The sequence below is a fragment of the Berghia stephanieae genome, chromosome 2 (assembly GCF_034508935.2).
Source record: "Berghia stephanieae isolate SIO BIC M18660-M18661 chromosome 2, UCSD_Bste_1.3, whole genome shotgun sequence".
Taxonomy (NCBI): Eukaryota; Metazoa; Mollusca; class Gastropoda; order Nudibranchia; family Aeolidiidae; genus Berghia; species Berghia stephanieae.
In genome coordinates this window covers 2,211,962-2,226,886 of record NC_088361.1, presented here as the reverse complement: position 1 = coordinate 2,226,886, position 14,925 = coordinate 2,211,962, and the positions used below count along the sequence as shown (strand labels likewise).

Genomic DNA, 14,925 nt, shown 5'->3' with positions numbered 1-14,925 from the left:
ATCGCGGTTTGTAAAACAAGCAATTAACATCAATACGACAAATATAACTGATTTCATGTTGCTTAATAATGTTTTTTACTATCAGAACAATAAATTTCCTTTTTACACAACACAAGTTGCTTGTTTTGTGACCTGTTTGTAGTATTAGCACTCCATACACTGAACTGACAGATGTTCACCAATTTTGAAACTTAAATATTTTGTGAATGAAGGATTCTGCTATCTTAAGGTAAGATGATATATGATGAAACGACTTTATTATACTTAAGATTTTAAAGACTCCAACATCCCACTTCAGCAGCACCCCAGCCCCTCGCTCCTGACATAATTGACTTATCAGGAAATAATGTATGTTTATGTGTCAATTAAAGTCAAATGATAATAACTGGCAATGACAAGTACAAGAGTTACAACCAATCATTAATAATTTACTCAGTAGTCACTGATGTAGCCAATAGGTCCTAGAATCTGTTTTACAATCTAGTTGCGGAATGAATCACCACAGAACCATAACTGTAGATGATTTCAAAACTTCTTTCCAGCGTTGCCCGGCAGGTTGATGGCTGCACGCCTGAACAAGTGGGGGGTCCTGATAGCTCAGTTACTAGACCACTCATTTCACACACCAAGAGACCGAGATCTATCCCGGTTGAAGTCTATATTTTTTTTCCTGACTCCCCTGTTCACCTGGTAGTGATTGAGTAGCTGGGTCTGTTATATAGGGCGGAAAGAACTTAACGATAGACTATCATCCTATCCAAATAGTAGCAAGTAATTGTCCATTTCACGATATAGTAACCGGGATAGAATCCGGCTCCATGGGCCTAATGGTTCTGAAGGACTGTTGGTCGACAAGATGCGAGTGGTTTCTGGTCCTGAATCCTACTCATCGTTTCAAATTTCATCTTGCGTGATTGTCTGTGTTCCAACTTTTCACATTCATGTCCAACAAAATGAAGTGTGCATTCTGACTAGTACGTTTGTATTATTCAATATTTTAGCTTTAAATTTTGACTTCATTTTCTATGGAACTGACCGTTTTGATTTAGCCACTGTATCTATGTTATACCTATATTTAGATATTAACATCATTTACTCAGGTGCTGAATCCATCCCTCCGTATCAAGTCCTGGCTGTCATCAAGTGTTTGATTGTGAGGAAACCTCTGCCACCTCTCAACTGGCCAGGACTTCTATCGCCCTTTATGAGAATGGACTTTGGTGAGCATTCATCATAGACAGATTCTTTACCTTATGTACATGTTTACGAATGTGGGAGATACCACCATTTCAAATTTAAAAACCCACATTATAAAATCGTTGTACACAGAAGTAGCATTGTAGTACATCCCGATTAATGCTGATTATTGGGCGATTTAGCAGACTGTTTTGTTTTTTTAATAATGTTATTCTTTTCCTCTCTTTGAAGAGATGTTGACCATCTGATGAATGATTATGCATTTCTTGGTAAAACTCAAGTCTATTTAAGATCTCTAACCATCAACAGAATAGACATGAATTCTATGAAGATCATCTGGGATATAGTAAGGACAAGAATTATAATTTTAAATATTAATCCTGGTGTCTTTTTATGTTTTTTTTTTTTAAATTCTTTCTGATCAGAATATTACTCAAAGTCGACTCTGTTCTGAGTATTTGTATTCGAGAGCGGAGAAAGTTGTTGAATGTGGCAGCCATTGTTGGTGCATAGGTTAAAGTAGTTTAATAACCTTCGTTCGAATGTTTCTAAATCGGTTGTGTTCACACATGTTTTGGGAAGAGCGCTCTAGTCTTTGGCGGTGTGCGATGCAAATGAGTACTTGAAAGAGTTTGAATTTGCAGATTGGTGTTTTAGTGTTTTGGCTGAGTTTTCTTTGAATGCGTGAATGTCGTTGTATGTCTTATTGTTCTGGTAAGATGGCCATCATTTTGTTTGTAATTTTGAATATAAGAGTTAATCAGAGACCGTCCAGGAAGGAGTAAGTCTCTTGGTGGAGGTAAGTCCTGATGTTGAATCTATTCTTGTGGTACGAGTAGGTTTTCTCCTGCAAACTTCCAGAATCAACTCTAAAGTTTTATTTCAAGCTCTGACTGACATAAGGACAACTCATCGGTCGTCAGTGCTGAGACTTACCATGTGGGAATATGATAACTACACGAAAAGGAACAACCAGAATGCAAAACTTTTAAAAAAAATAATTTTGTATTATTTTGTTTGCAATACTGTGTTCTGTGGCCAACAGAGCTGTTTCAGTTATATTGTTAAAGTTATACACACATACAAACACACACCTTCACACGGGCGCGCACACACGTTTGCACATACATGCACACTCAGAAAACACAAATACACACATATTATAACACTCATGCAACGCACACACACACACACACACACTCACACTCACACACACAGAGTTGAGCATAATATGATCATGTAATTTTTGTTCATTTTGCTATACGGTTGTTTTTGTGGTGTTTTATTGTTTTGTTTTTTTTCTGTTTGTATTTTTTTTTTCAAGTCGCTTTACGGTTTGATTGTATTCATCAGGTAATGAAATCAAGACCACAGCCTTGCAGGTAGCCACCAATCAGATGACTTCATCATCCACAGCCTCCATGTTTGTCACGTCATGGTTGACACCTCCATTGTTCTACTCTCTGTCTGTAAGGCTCCATTATTGTCTCTTACAACTCTTGTAAAAAAAATTTAAGTTTGTATGATACAATGGCAAGCAATCCAAATGTGTAAAGTCAAACTCAGTCACGGAAAGATGAGTTTTTGTTGTTTTTTATTGAAATTCCTCTTGCATTTCTTTTTTTGTCTTCATTCTCTGGCCTTGTATCATACACAGCTTTTCTTTTTCTTTTTTTTTTCTTCACCTGCATTACTGCTTTTAAAAAAATTTGTAAAAAAAATTATTTTAGATGACAGGGTTTAAGTTTTGCAACAGCAGAGTGGCTCAGGTATGGTCTTTGCTTTGTACCTGAAAGGTACCGAGTTCGAATACCCTGATGCCGGAGTTATTCCAGTCTTCCCTTGGAATAGACCTTAAAGACAAATGTCCCCTATGGTATGAATAAAGGGAATTTTATTGATTTATTTTAAGGGTACAACTCGTTGACACACCCTTCCCAAATAAAATGGCCCATGACAAAACTTTGAAAAGGGTGACACATCTTGTTTCATCTTATCTGATAGCCGAGATGTGCTAAGATTTGATTTTCAAATTGTTGCACTATTGCTCATTGCAGACTTATTTAGTTCTTTAGTTTTGGGGCAAACTTGTAATGGTTATTTTTAAATCTAATGACAGATTTAATGTTATTTTCAATATCTTATAGCCTATATTTTATTGTGATTCATTTAAAGTTCTCACATTATCCCACCTTCCAGACTGAAACACAATCATCGATGTTCAGACACTTGCCCAGTTTGTTACGATCTTGGTCTCCTACAGTCCTGAAAACTTATTTAGATCGGTGTTGTAAGCCAGCATTTACAGACAGCAGTCAACCCGACTTACAACTGTCTTTGCTGAAAGGGCTGAAGAGCGCCCTGGCCATGAAGGATCCACCAGCTTCTGTGACAATGTTGCTGAACGAAGCCATTGGGGAAATTTACCACCACTTGCCTGAACATGCCGGAGTAAGGTTTTTTTTAAAACTCACTCAATCCTAGAGATTTTTGCAACTTTAAATGTGTTAAAAATGAGCATGTGCATATATATTTTTATTCAACTACCATGAACATGTAAACATTAAGAACATTAGCTTTAATAATACACCTATAATTTGTCTCAGAAAAATATAATAAATAGCATAGGGTAAAACTAACCCCGGGCACACTATGGATATAGTCGGTGTTAGAGTTGAGTGAATTAATCTTGATTTGATAGCAAGCCATTAACTAAGGTTTTCACCAGTTCACAAGTGGATGTAAACAACACACATTATAAGCAGAATGGTAAATGCTAGCAGTAAGTCAGTTAATTTGGCGTCTGTAAACAACAAATAATGATGTAACAACAACTGCATTCTATCTATTGAAAGACAAGAGGAAGAAACGGATGTAATTTTACTCTTCTGGCATATCTTGAGAACTTATTCTGTTATTCGTATCTTTGAAAGTTGGATATAATATGCTGAAGAGGTTTTCTGTTTCTAGAAGTGTTATGATTAGATAATAGCGTATGAATAGGAAGACATATTAGATTTTTTTTTCCAAGCTTTTTTTTTGTATGATTTTATCGCACTATATATTATATGTGGAAAAAATTGATTCATTTTTTATAAGTTGTTATGATTATTATTGGTTGTTTGGTACATTATAATTTTTGCACAACACTGTTTTAAATTTTAAAATATATATTTTTTAAATCTTAGAAACGACAGTTGACTGCTCTTGCCGAATGTCTAGCAGAAGTGACGGATGAAGTCTTGGACTCTATCATTGTGGCTGACTTTGCAGACCTTACAACTGTCACCAAAGGATCTTTTGTCAGATGTCACTTGGTAGCCACTGGACACCAACCACTCTCCTTGCTGAATTACATGATTGATGCCTCTTTCAACACAGATTTCTGGTCAGTGGGACTGGATTTTTGTTGGATTTTGTTTTGTTTATTTGTAGGGTTATTTTTTTTTCATTTGAATTAGTGGATTTTTTAGGGGGTCTTTTTGTTTTATTTTTCGGGGGGGGGGGGGGGGGGGGGGTATTTAATATTTTTTTTGTCGACATTTCCTTTTCTTTCTCTTTCTTTTCTCTCAGACTCTGGTCCACACTTGAGCGTGTTTTTTTTTTGTTTTGTTTCTTTTAATTAAAACGAAAAAGGGGGGGGGGCGTTATTTTTCTTTTCTCTTTTTTTTTTTTTTTTTTTTTTTTTGGGGGGGGGGGGGGGCGGGGCATGCACTTCATCAGTAATATATATTCAATGTGACTGAGTCCACCTGAGTACAACTGAATCATGTCAATTTACGATATTTAAAGCTCTTATCAAATCCTGGTTTTTCTTTATTCCTCAGTCATTGTAAAAGATTTTGTTAAAAATCATTTTTGACATCAATCTGTCTTCTTTATTCAATGTGAATCCCATCAGGCCAGAAGGCTACCTTCCAGGTTTACTGGCCCATTGTCTGGTGAGGTTCTGCAAAAACAAGGCTGGGGTGTCACTGGCAGAGAAACAAGAATGGTTGTCTGAATTTCTGGGCCATACCCGTAGTGTCGTATGTGGAGCCATGCCACTTGCCGAAACAGCACCATCCAAACAAAAGGTGAGTGGTGAAGATAAAGTTTTCATTGAGTAACAAACACTGTATCAATATTTTAATCTGTATTTTAAGGTTCTCGTTTTAATGTGATTTCAAGCCATATTATTACACTTTTCCATCAATTAATTAACACAGTTGCCAAGATGCTCAGATATATTGCCAAAACCAGTGAATCAAAATCAAAATGTTAATTTAACTTTGTTTTTGCTATGGCATTTTGATTTTATGAGTGTTCCTTTACGACTTTTGTAAATAAACAACACACTCTAATCATAATTTAAGTTGCAAAAGTTTAAGTGGAATGATATACATTTTTTCCACGAAAGTAAGCTGTATTCCGGTTTCATTCATATCACTTCCGTCTCATGGGGCATGTATTTTAAGAGAAATGAGCTTGTTTGTAATATCGCCCACTCTCGTCCAAAAATTGTATATAATTCCACAAATTATTATATCATTTTTCTACTTTATAATTTGAGAACTTTTTAGATTTTTCATTTGTTTCTTTTCTTTGTTTTGTTTTTTCAGCGATATGCAGATGTAGCATTGTATAATTATAGGCCATGTGGGGGGAATAAAGAAAATAAAACCAGTAAAGATGACTATGGCCGAAATGTGATTTATTTTGTGGTTTCCACATATATGAGTCATCTTTGCTTGTTTTTATTTTCTCTACATCCTAATTGACTCATGTAGACACTCTTAGTTTGTTTTTTGTTTGGTTTTTTTTTTTTTTTTTAATTTGGCTGCGGCTATTCAGATTCGAGTTTGAATAGTCTCCTGTGGCTATTCAGACTCAAACCTCAATGCGCACGTGCAATCAACAAGTTATTTGGACTTGAGTCTGAATAGTCTCCTGTATAGTTTTTTTCTATTTTTTCTTTTGTTTGTTTTTTTTTAAATTTCAAATTATTTGAATTATTGACAATCACAAAAATGTTATGCAAATAAAAATAACAATAATGGTATAGTAACCATGACCAGGTATTCTAAACCCGCTTTATTGGACATGAAAGACAAAAATCATTGATCAATTGGAAGTCGAGTTATAGATAAGATGAAAAGAGTTCAAAAGTTCCCTTCAAAAGAAATATAAAAGTCAATCAAAGTAACTGTGGTCTACAGAAAAAGCTTATAAAAGTCAATCAAAGTAACTGTGGTCTACAGAAAAAGCTTATAAAAGTCAATCAAAGTAACTGTGGTCTACAGAAAAAGCTTATAAAAGTCAATCAAAGTAACTGTGGTCTACAGAAAAAGCTTATAAAGTCAATCAAAGTAACTGTGGTCTACAGAAAAAGCTTATAAAAGTCAATCAAAGTAACTGTGGTCTAAAGGAAAAAGCTTATAAAAGTCAATCAAAGTAACTGTGGTCTACAGAAAAAGCTTATAAAAGTCAATCAAAGTAACTGTGGTCTACAGAAAAAGCTTATAAAAGTCAATCAAAGTAACTGTGGTCTACAGAAAAAGCTTATAAAAGTCAATCAAAGTAACTGTGGTCTACAGAAAAAGCTTATAAAAGTCAATCAAAGTAACTGTGGTCTACAGAAAAAGCTTATAAAAGTCAATCAAAGTAACTGTGGTCTACAGAAAAAGCTTATAAAAGTCAATCAAAGTAACTGTGGTCTACAGAAAAAGCTTATAAAAGTCAATCAAAGTAACTGTGGTCTAAAGGAAAAAGCTTATAAAAGTCAATCAAAGTAACTGTGGTCTACAGAAAAAGCTTATAAAAGTCAATCAAAGTAACTGTGGTCTACAGAAAAAGCTTATAAAAGTCAATCAAAGTAACTGTGGTCTACAGAAAAAGCTTATAAAAGTCAATCAAAGTAACTGTGGTCTACAGAAAAAGCTTATAAAAGTCAATCAAAGTAACTGTGGTCTACAGAAAAAGCTTATAAAAGTCAATCAAAGTAACTGTGGTCTAAAGGAAAAAGCTTATAAAAGTCAATCAAAGTAACTGTGGTCTACAGAAAAAGCTTATAAAAGTCAATCAAAGTAACTGTGGTCTACAGGAAAAAGCTTATAAAAGTCAATCAAAGTAACTGTGGTCTACAGAAAAAGCTTATAAAAGTCAATCAAAGTAACTGTGGTCTAAAGGAAAAAGCTTATAAAAGTCAATCAAAGTAACTGTGGTCTACAGAAAAAGCTTATAAAAGTCAATCAAAGTAACTGTGGTCTAAAGGAAAAAGCTTATAAAAGTCAATCAAAGTAACTGTGGTCTACAGAAAAAGCTTATAAAAGTCAATCAAAGTAACTGTGGTCTACAGAAAAAGCTTATAAAAGTCAATCAAAGTAACTGTGGTCTACAGAAAAAGCTTATAAAAGTCAATCAAAGTAACTGTGGTCTACAGAAAAAGCTTATAAAAGTCAATCAAAGTAACTGTGGTCTACAGAAAAAGCTTATAAAAGTCAATCAAAGTAACTGTGGTCTACAGAAAAAGCTTATAAAAGTCAATCAAAGTAACTGTGGTCTACAGAAAAAGCTTATAAAAGTCAATCAAAGTAACTGTGGTCTACAGAAAAAGCTTATAAAAGTCAATCAAAGTAACTGTGGTCTACAGAAAAAGCTTATAAAAGTCAATCAAAGTAACTGTGGTCTCACACACAAAAAGCTTTTCTAACAACTGTATACTTTGTCCACATAAAATCAAGACAAAATAATACATGGTCTGATAGTGTTAGCCAGGCAACAATCCTCCTACAGTCCGAAGAAGGGATTTTTAGCTGAGTCAGTCTGATATGGGCGAAAGAGAAGTTCTTTTGAATTCTCCTTCTGCTTCTATCATTTCACCCTTTACCCACTGTCCGCACTGTGTCCACCTTATGTTTGCACATGCACAATGGAGTTTCAGTCCGAATAGCCACGGGAGACTATTCAGACTCGTCCGAATTGCCACTTCGCTTTTGTTCAGTTGGTTTTTCTCTGAGGTTATTTTTTGGAGGGGGGGTGTTTCGATTTTGTTTTGTTTTGTTGTTTTTTTTTTTGGGGGGGGGGGGGGGTTGGGTTGTATTGGAGCTGGATTCTCATTATTGTAAGCTTCTAGATTAAAATTCTCAATGATAATGATGTGGACTAAACTTAGGGTTTTAATAAGTCTGTCCTTAAAAAAAGTTGAATTGGCATGAACAACTATCTAACTATAATTGTTTTTATTTTTCTAGGTTATCAGTCATATTATATCACTGGTGACAACGTTAACAGTGACCTTGACTTACCCACACTATCGTGCCATCGAGTTCCTTGGAATTGACCTCAGCCTCTTTTCAAAAGATGACGATGACAAAGACAAAACTGATCCACATAAAAGTCAAGACTTCCAGGCCTTTCGAAGGTTCTCCGAGTGTTTTCAGCACATCTTCAAATTATTACCATCTGTCCTGCCTGTCTTAGAAAATAAATTATGGAGCCCTTTAGCCCCAAAGGTTTGTCAAAAGTTAATGTACCAAGATAGTACAAATATAGTCTTAGACATATCATATAATACATTATGTGCGTTTCTTTGCATCGAAATTCCCCCCGCCCATTCCGCCTCCTGCCCTCTCTTCGTCTTCTTCTACTTCTTCTTCTTCTTCTTTTTCTTCTTCTTCTTCTTCTTCTTCTTCTTCTTCTTCTTCTTCTTCTTCTTCTTCTTCTTCTTCTTCTTCTTCTTCTTCTTCTTCTTCTTCTTCTTCTTCTTCTTCTTCTTCTTCTTCTTCTTCTTCTTCTTCTTCTTCTTCTTCTTCTTCTTCTTCTTCTTCTTCTTCTTTTTCTTTTTTTACTTCTTTATATTAATAATAAGTTAAATGATACTTGTTGAGCGTTTTCAATGAACCAAACATCCCAAAGCGCTCATAATATTATAAAATGTGTCTGATATGATTTTCCTACTCTGGTCTTTTTTCTGCAACTCTTCCATATGTTTGAATGTCACTCCCCCCTTAATGTCAGTCGCATAGATTGTGCTCTGTCTCAAGTTTTTCCCTTGCAGCATCAGCAATCAAAGAAAGCAAGTTTTAAGCATAAAACAATAGTTACACCAGAAACATAGAATGCAAATCAAGTGCACACTCTCATATGGTGGACGGTCTTGTCTTTCTTCAATCAAAACACATTTTATTATTATATCTACAAATTCGGATTAGATTGTGTATTGTTAATTATGACGTTTATGACATTCTTCTGAATATTTATTCGACATTTGGACTATTATTGTTTATTGTCTGCTGTGAATTTAGATTTTGTGCTATCACACCTATATGGACACTTTCTAGATCTAGGTAGGTGTTTCAATGGCCTACAATGGCAGACCAGAGTTAAAAACTCAATGAGATTACTGATTTATTGAAGCAATTGTCAACTAGAATTGATAAACTCGAGAACAATAAATCCAATCAGTCGGTTATATAGGCCAATTGAGCTCAGCTCAAGGAGCAGCAGCAGAATTTACCGAAGGCCCCAGTGAACAATCACTTGCTACTTTCGATGAGTTGACATCAGATATCGTAAGAGACTACGATTCTGTCAAAGTTAGGGTGTCTAGATATCAACTGCTGAATCATTTGAAGGTTTTGGATAGTCTGAAGGGAATAAAGGCCTCAGCTTCAACTGATAAGACAAAGTGCTATGAACACCGAAACAGCATTAAAAATGCTTGCAAGCTCTGAAGAGGGTGAAGCTCTGGATACAGAGAATTTATTTTGTGTGCACAAATTCAATATTTACAATTGAAATATTCAAACTTAGTAGTGAGGCAAACTTTCAAATAGGAAACAGACCGGCTCTTCCGTTCTTTGGAGAACAATATGTCATCATTCACACTTAGGTATTTCATTTGCCTGGGCCAAGGGTTCATGTCACAGATGTATACAGTAATTTCTTGGAATTTTCAACAGTAGCAAAATTTTATCAGCTGCCAATTTATAACATTTTGCAGTATTTTGATGGACCACTTATTACACCATATTATTTCTATCCAACGCTATAACATTAAAGGAGGAAATTGTAGTAATAATTAAGCTTATGGGAATCTCTGATAAAAAACCCTGTTGTGGTTCAGTGGTTAACGGATGGCGTAACGTTACCATTTATTTGGAACCAGAACAATTCAAGACACTAACAGAGACCTTAAAAACAAAGAAATAGAATTCATAAATGCGGAAATACAAACTTTACTTGATCCGATATCTATTCGCTGATTGCACCAAAAAACTTCAGTGTGTTTCTATAATTTCTGTCGTTCAACAAGAAAAGTGCTACCTTGTCTAGACTGATTGTTGACCTACAAAGACTTAACTGTGAAAAAAGGTGTTAATATTAGAAAATAGACGAAGTCATAAAAATTGTCGACCATCAGGACGATCTTGTGACTTTAGATATTAATGAACGGGTTTTACCATCTTACTTTACTGTTGCTGAAGAATTTCAAAAGTTCCTTGGTTTTAAATGGCAAAATTGTTCTCATGCTTTCTGTGTTCTCCCTATAGATTGCTCATGCTCCCCATTTTTCTTTTTTAAAACACTTAGCACAGTTTTTGAATATCTCTGATCCATTGATATCAAAGTGGTGGCCTCTGTAGATGATTTGATTATTGCTGATAATTCTACAAACATACAAAGGAGTAAATCAACCCTAATTTAGGCTATTTTATCAACTACCAGAAATCCAATTTGGCCCATTCAAATCACAACCATTTATAGGTTATATTATCTATTCAAATACAATACGGTCTGGCTAAAGATGCCAAAAGATCGCATTCGTTGTGTTAAGCTATATTTCCTTTTTTCTCAAAAATGTATATCGTTTATTGAGATTCAAAAACAAATTGGCAAAGTCTTCTGATTCTCATCACGGCATCAATAGGAGATTTTGAGTGGTGGCTTTCATCTTTGAAATCCTGGATTGATAAAGCGGCCGTACATGCAAGGGCCCAAACATTCAAATAGCAACAGACTCGTTGAGCTTGTGCTTCAGAGTCCAAATAATGTGGTCAGGAAAAATATGCACAAGGCTTTTTGGGATCACCATTTGAGCAGGACGGCATCAAATGTCAGAGAATTATGGTTTTTATGTTCCTGAAAAGCCTCCTCCCCACTGTGCCAAAGAAGGACGAGCAGATAAATTCCGACAATATTTTGACAGCTGCCAAATCAAAGATGTGGTGAATTATATTTGGGGACTTGCTGTTCAAAACAACTTCCAAATACAAGCTCGATACTCCCCGGGAGTGTCAGAATTTATTCCTTCCCGATCGCCTCAGCCAATACATGTCAAGGTACGAGTGGCAGCTCCACCCCCATCTCTACCATTACTTAGACTTTATGTACAGACAGCACACGGTGGGCCGGTCGCCTCCATGGCAAACACATTTCTGCAGATACAACAGAATGTATCACAATCCATACACGGAAGGAGTAGATGCTTTAGTCCAAGGCTGGTCATGCTTTGTCAACTGCTCTATAAAATTGTTGGACTTTATCTGCATACAGAAAGCAACTGCAACTGTAATCACTCCAATGTGGAAGCACAAATCTGGTGCCAAAGGTTGAAAAAGATGTCCACGCATCTCCCTTTCAAACCGCCACTCCCCAAACGCATCTGCATCCCAACGTGCCCTGCACAACCTGAACCGGTAAAAAACAAGCGTGGCACCTTTATGCTTGGAGGATATGTGGTGAAATAAGTTAGAACAGTTGAACTGGCCCCAAAAATGTAAAGATATTACTACGCACTGGCGTAACTAAAACTTGTCAAGCTATTTTATAAACGGTCATGTTAGAGTAATAGTTATTGGTTCAATTCAGAGATGAAGTGAAAGAGTGAAATTTATTTTTAAAACTCTGAAAAAGCCATGGCATTTCATACGGCTTAAGCCATCATGAGTCAGCATATATAATACATGTACTTTGTCTTTGTAGATGATTGACTGGTTGACCACTCTCATTAATCTTCCGGAAATATCAGAAGAGGACAAAAACATTTTATTAGGTAAGTTTGTGGCATTTTTTGTCTTAATAGTAACTTTAAAATTGGCTAATGTTGAATTATTAATTTTGGTCTTCTTTATCATGTTGCCTTATATCAAATATTTCATTAAAAATATACTGAATCAAATAGAATACAATATAGTTTGAGATATTTTTATAATTTAACAGTGTCATTGGTATGTACATTTTGATCGCTTTTAAAAATGTCAACTTTTACTAGGCATCATATTCTGTGTAGTCATTTTAAATTCGTCATTAACCCTGAATGGCCACTGTAAACAATTTATTTCATTTTAAAACCTCATCTGACATTTGCCATTCCAAGTGAAGGATGATTACTAGCATCAGAAAGTTAAAAATAACAGCAATTCTTGTTCTACGGTGTTTTCAATATGCTAATGAGCAGATATTGATTGTGCCTCACGTGTTGTTGACATGCAAATTCAAAGCATCAAATAGCATGACTTTGGGACTTTTATATGTGGTCAAGGCACATCTCAGAGCTTTGGAGATGCCATTAACTCAGTCAATAGAGCACCGAAATCACAAGCAGCGGGACCAGTCTTGATCGCAAACTGAGTCGTAGCTGGTTGTGTTGGATTAGAGGAAGGTCCTATCCGTAGCGCAGCAAGCACTTTTAGTGTCTGTATATGAATACAGGAGCTGGTACAGTCTAGACTCAACGGCTCTCATGACTAACATCCATTTATCTGAACTGCACAAGCATAATATGTGATTGTTGTATTCCTGTGCACAACTGTCGCTGGTACTGAAAATATCAAGTGGCATTAACACGATTTTCCCCGATATGATGCCCAATAAGGCGAGTGTAACGAAGAATCATGTGCATCAATATAGGGGAATAACATGTAACCCTTGTCACCGCTATTTTCAACTTTAGTTTCTGGTTTGAAATGGCATTGGTATTTACTTCTTTTTGTTTCCCCATTTTATACTTTAGATGCCCTCACATCAATGAGACATTGCCAAGACTTCAGACAAGTATCGGTGTGGTCAAATGCTTTCATGCTTCCATTTTGCTAAGACTAAGAGTGCCACTTTGATGCTGCCTTACCCGTGGCCTTGCCAGTTTACTTCAATAAGATTTACATTTTAATTTTTTTTTTTTTTTTTTTTTTTTTGGGGGGGGGGGGGCAGTATATTACATTTAAAAAACTCAGGATTCTCTTTACCTCTACCATACTGCCAATAATTGCCCCTCCACACCCACCCGCCTATCCCTGGTTATTAACAGTGGTATTAACCATTATTCTGAAATATTTTAACTTGTGTTACATACAAATTAAACAAGAATCCCAATTCCAATCCGACTGATAAATAGCCACACTGTGCTGAATAAACATCGAATTGATGTGCAGATAGTTTGTCAAAGATTCCCCCTTTCATGGCATAATTGGGAATCAAGAGTATTGAACATAATTTATAGCTTCAAAAACTCCGAACGTCTTAACGTGTAGAACATTTCATCCTGGGTTCTTTTTAGATCCCATGCATAATATTACCATTTTAACAGTTTTGTTCTAATGGCTGAAGAAGGGTTTTTGAGCCAGAACTCTGTGTTGAGTATTTTGTTCTGTTTTGAAGTTGTCATATTCATTTTTGTTCAATGATTTTTAGTCCAAAGTTTAGCAGCTGAGATCAGGTTATGAGTGGAGCCAGAATGTTGACGCGATTGTAACTTAATGATTATAGCCTGTTTAAATAGTTGTTATACGCATTTTCTTCACAAAACTTACTTAAAGCATTTTTGTGTGGAGGAAATAGTTACCATTTTTTCTCAATCATTTTTAGAAATTGATGTCATAAAATTACACTGTACAAAAGAGATATTTCCGTGCAGTTTACACCTTCATCTGGGACAGTATTGCCAGACATTATGGGGGAAAAAATTTACTTGAGAGATTTCACTTTTTTTAATACATTTTTGCAACTACTCTGATGCTTGTCTTGCGATCTATTGTGACAAAAGCCGAAATATGAAGACTACAATCTAATCTTGCCTTATCCTCATGTTTGAATTTCCCTCATGTTATTTTGTGAATTCATGTATAAGTCAAACAAAGATGTTAGCATGTTACCCTTCTCTATAATAAATGTTTTTTTCTATACAATAAACAAATGTAAAAACACTTAGTAGTTCTGATATGTTTTTTCTGTTGATTTCGCCTATGTACTGGGTGGGGTCTTCTGGCGGGCAGACAGCTCACTTATTGTGTATTCTATCCCCCTATATCTGATTTTCCCTTTCCATGTTGCTCTTTGTGTTTATTCCGGATTAAGATTGCTCAATTGTTTCCTGGTCCTGACGGGGATCTTTAGCTGGGAAGGAAGCAGTCAAATATATATCTCCCTTTTACTTTATTTGAGAGATGATATGTTTTCCCTTGAAAACCATCTCTATACTCTTTGCATTGTATTATCATTGATTTAGTCTTTATTAAATTATACATACTTAATAAGTATTTGAGTGTATCCTTCATATCTTTTTGCTTGTACCTGCATGGGACATTTAGGTAATATCATAATAGGACATATGGCTCATGGGTCCTCTGTTCTCTCTTTAAACCAGTTCCCTTCGTTGTGCCTTTTCTTTCATACTTCTTTAACTTTTTTTTTTCCTATTATCTTCCTTTTTACTGGCGCTGAAATGACCTAAAACTGTAGCTAGCGTGG

At 35.5% G+C, this 14,925-nt stretch overlaps 1 protein-coding gene across 1 annotated transcript in view; it reads left to right on the top strand.

The window, feature by feature from the left end:
- The window catches only part of LOC144964162 (focadhesin-like), a 377,317-nt gene extending 362,936 nt beyond the window's left edge, over positions 1-14,381 (top strand). Inside the window, exons 33-40 of the mRNA XM_078898108.1 lie at positions 1,101-1,220; positions 2,551-2,666; positions 3,397-3,648; positions 4,386-4,585; positions 5,099-5,273; positions 8,430-8,690; positions 12,163-12,232; positions 13,193-14,381. Of these exons, the coding sequence (XP_078754234.1) occupies positions 1,101-1,220; positions 2,551-2,666; positions 3,397-3,648; positions 4,386-4,585; positions 5,099-5,273; positions 8,430-8,690; positions 12,163-12,232; positions 13,193-13,275 (1,277 nt within the window). The 3' untranslated portion in view covers positions 13,276-14,381. The remainder of the gene's footprint in view (positions 1-1,100; positions 1,221-2,550; positions 2,667-3,396; positions 3,649-4,385; positions 4,586-5,098; positions 5,274-8,429; positions 8,691-12,162; positions 12,233-13,192) is intronic.
- Positions 14,382-14,925: the final 544 nt, after the last annotated feature.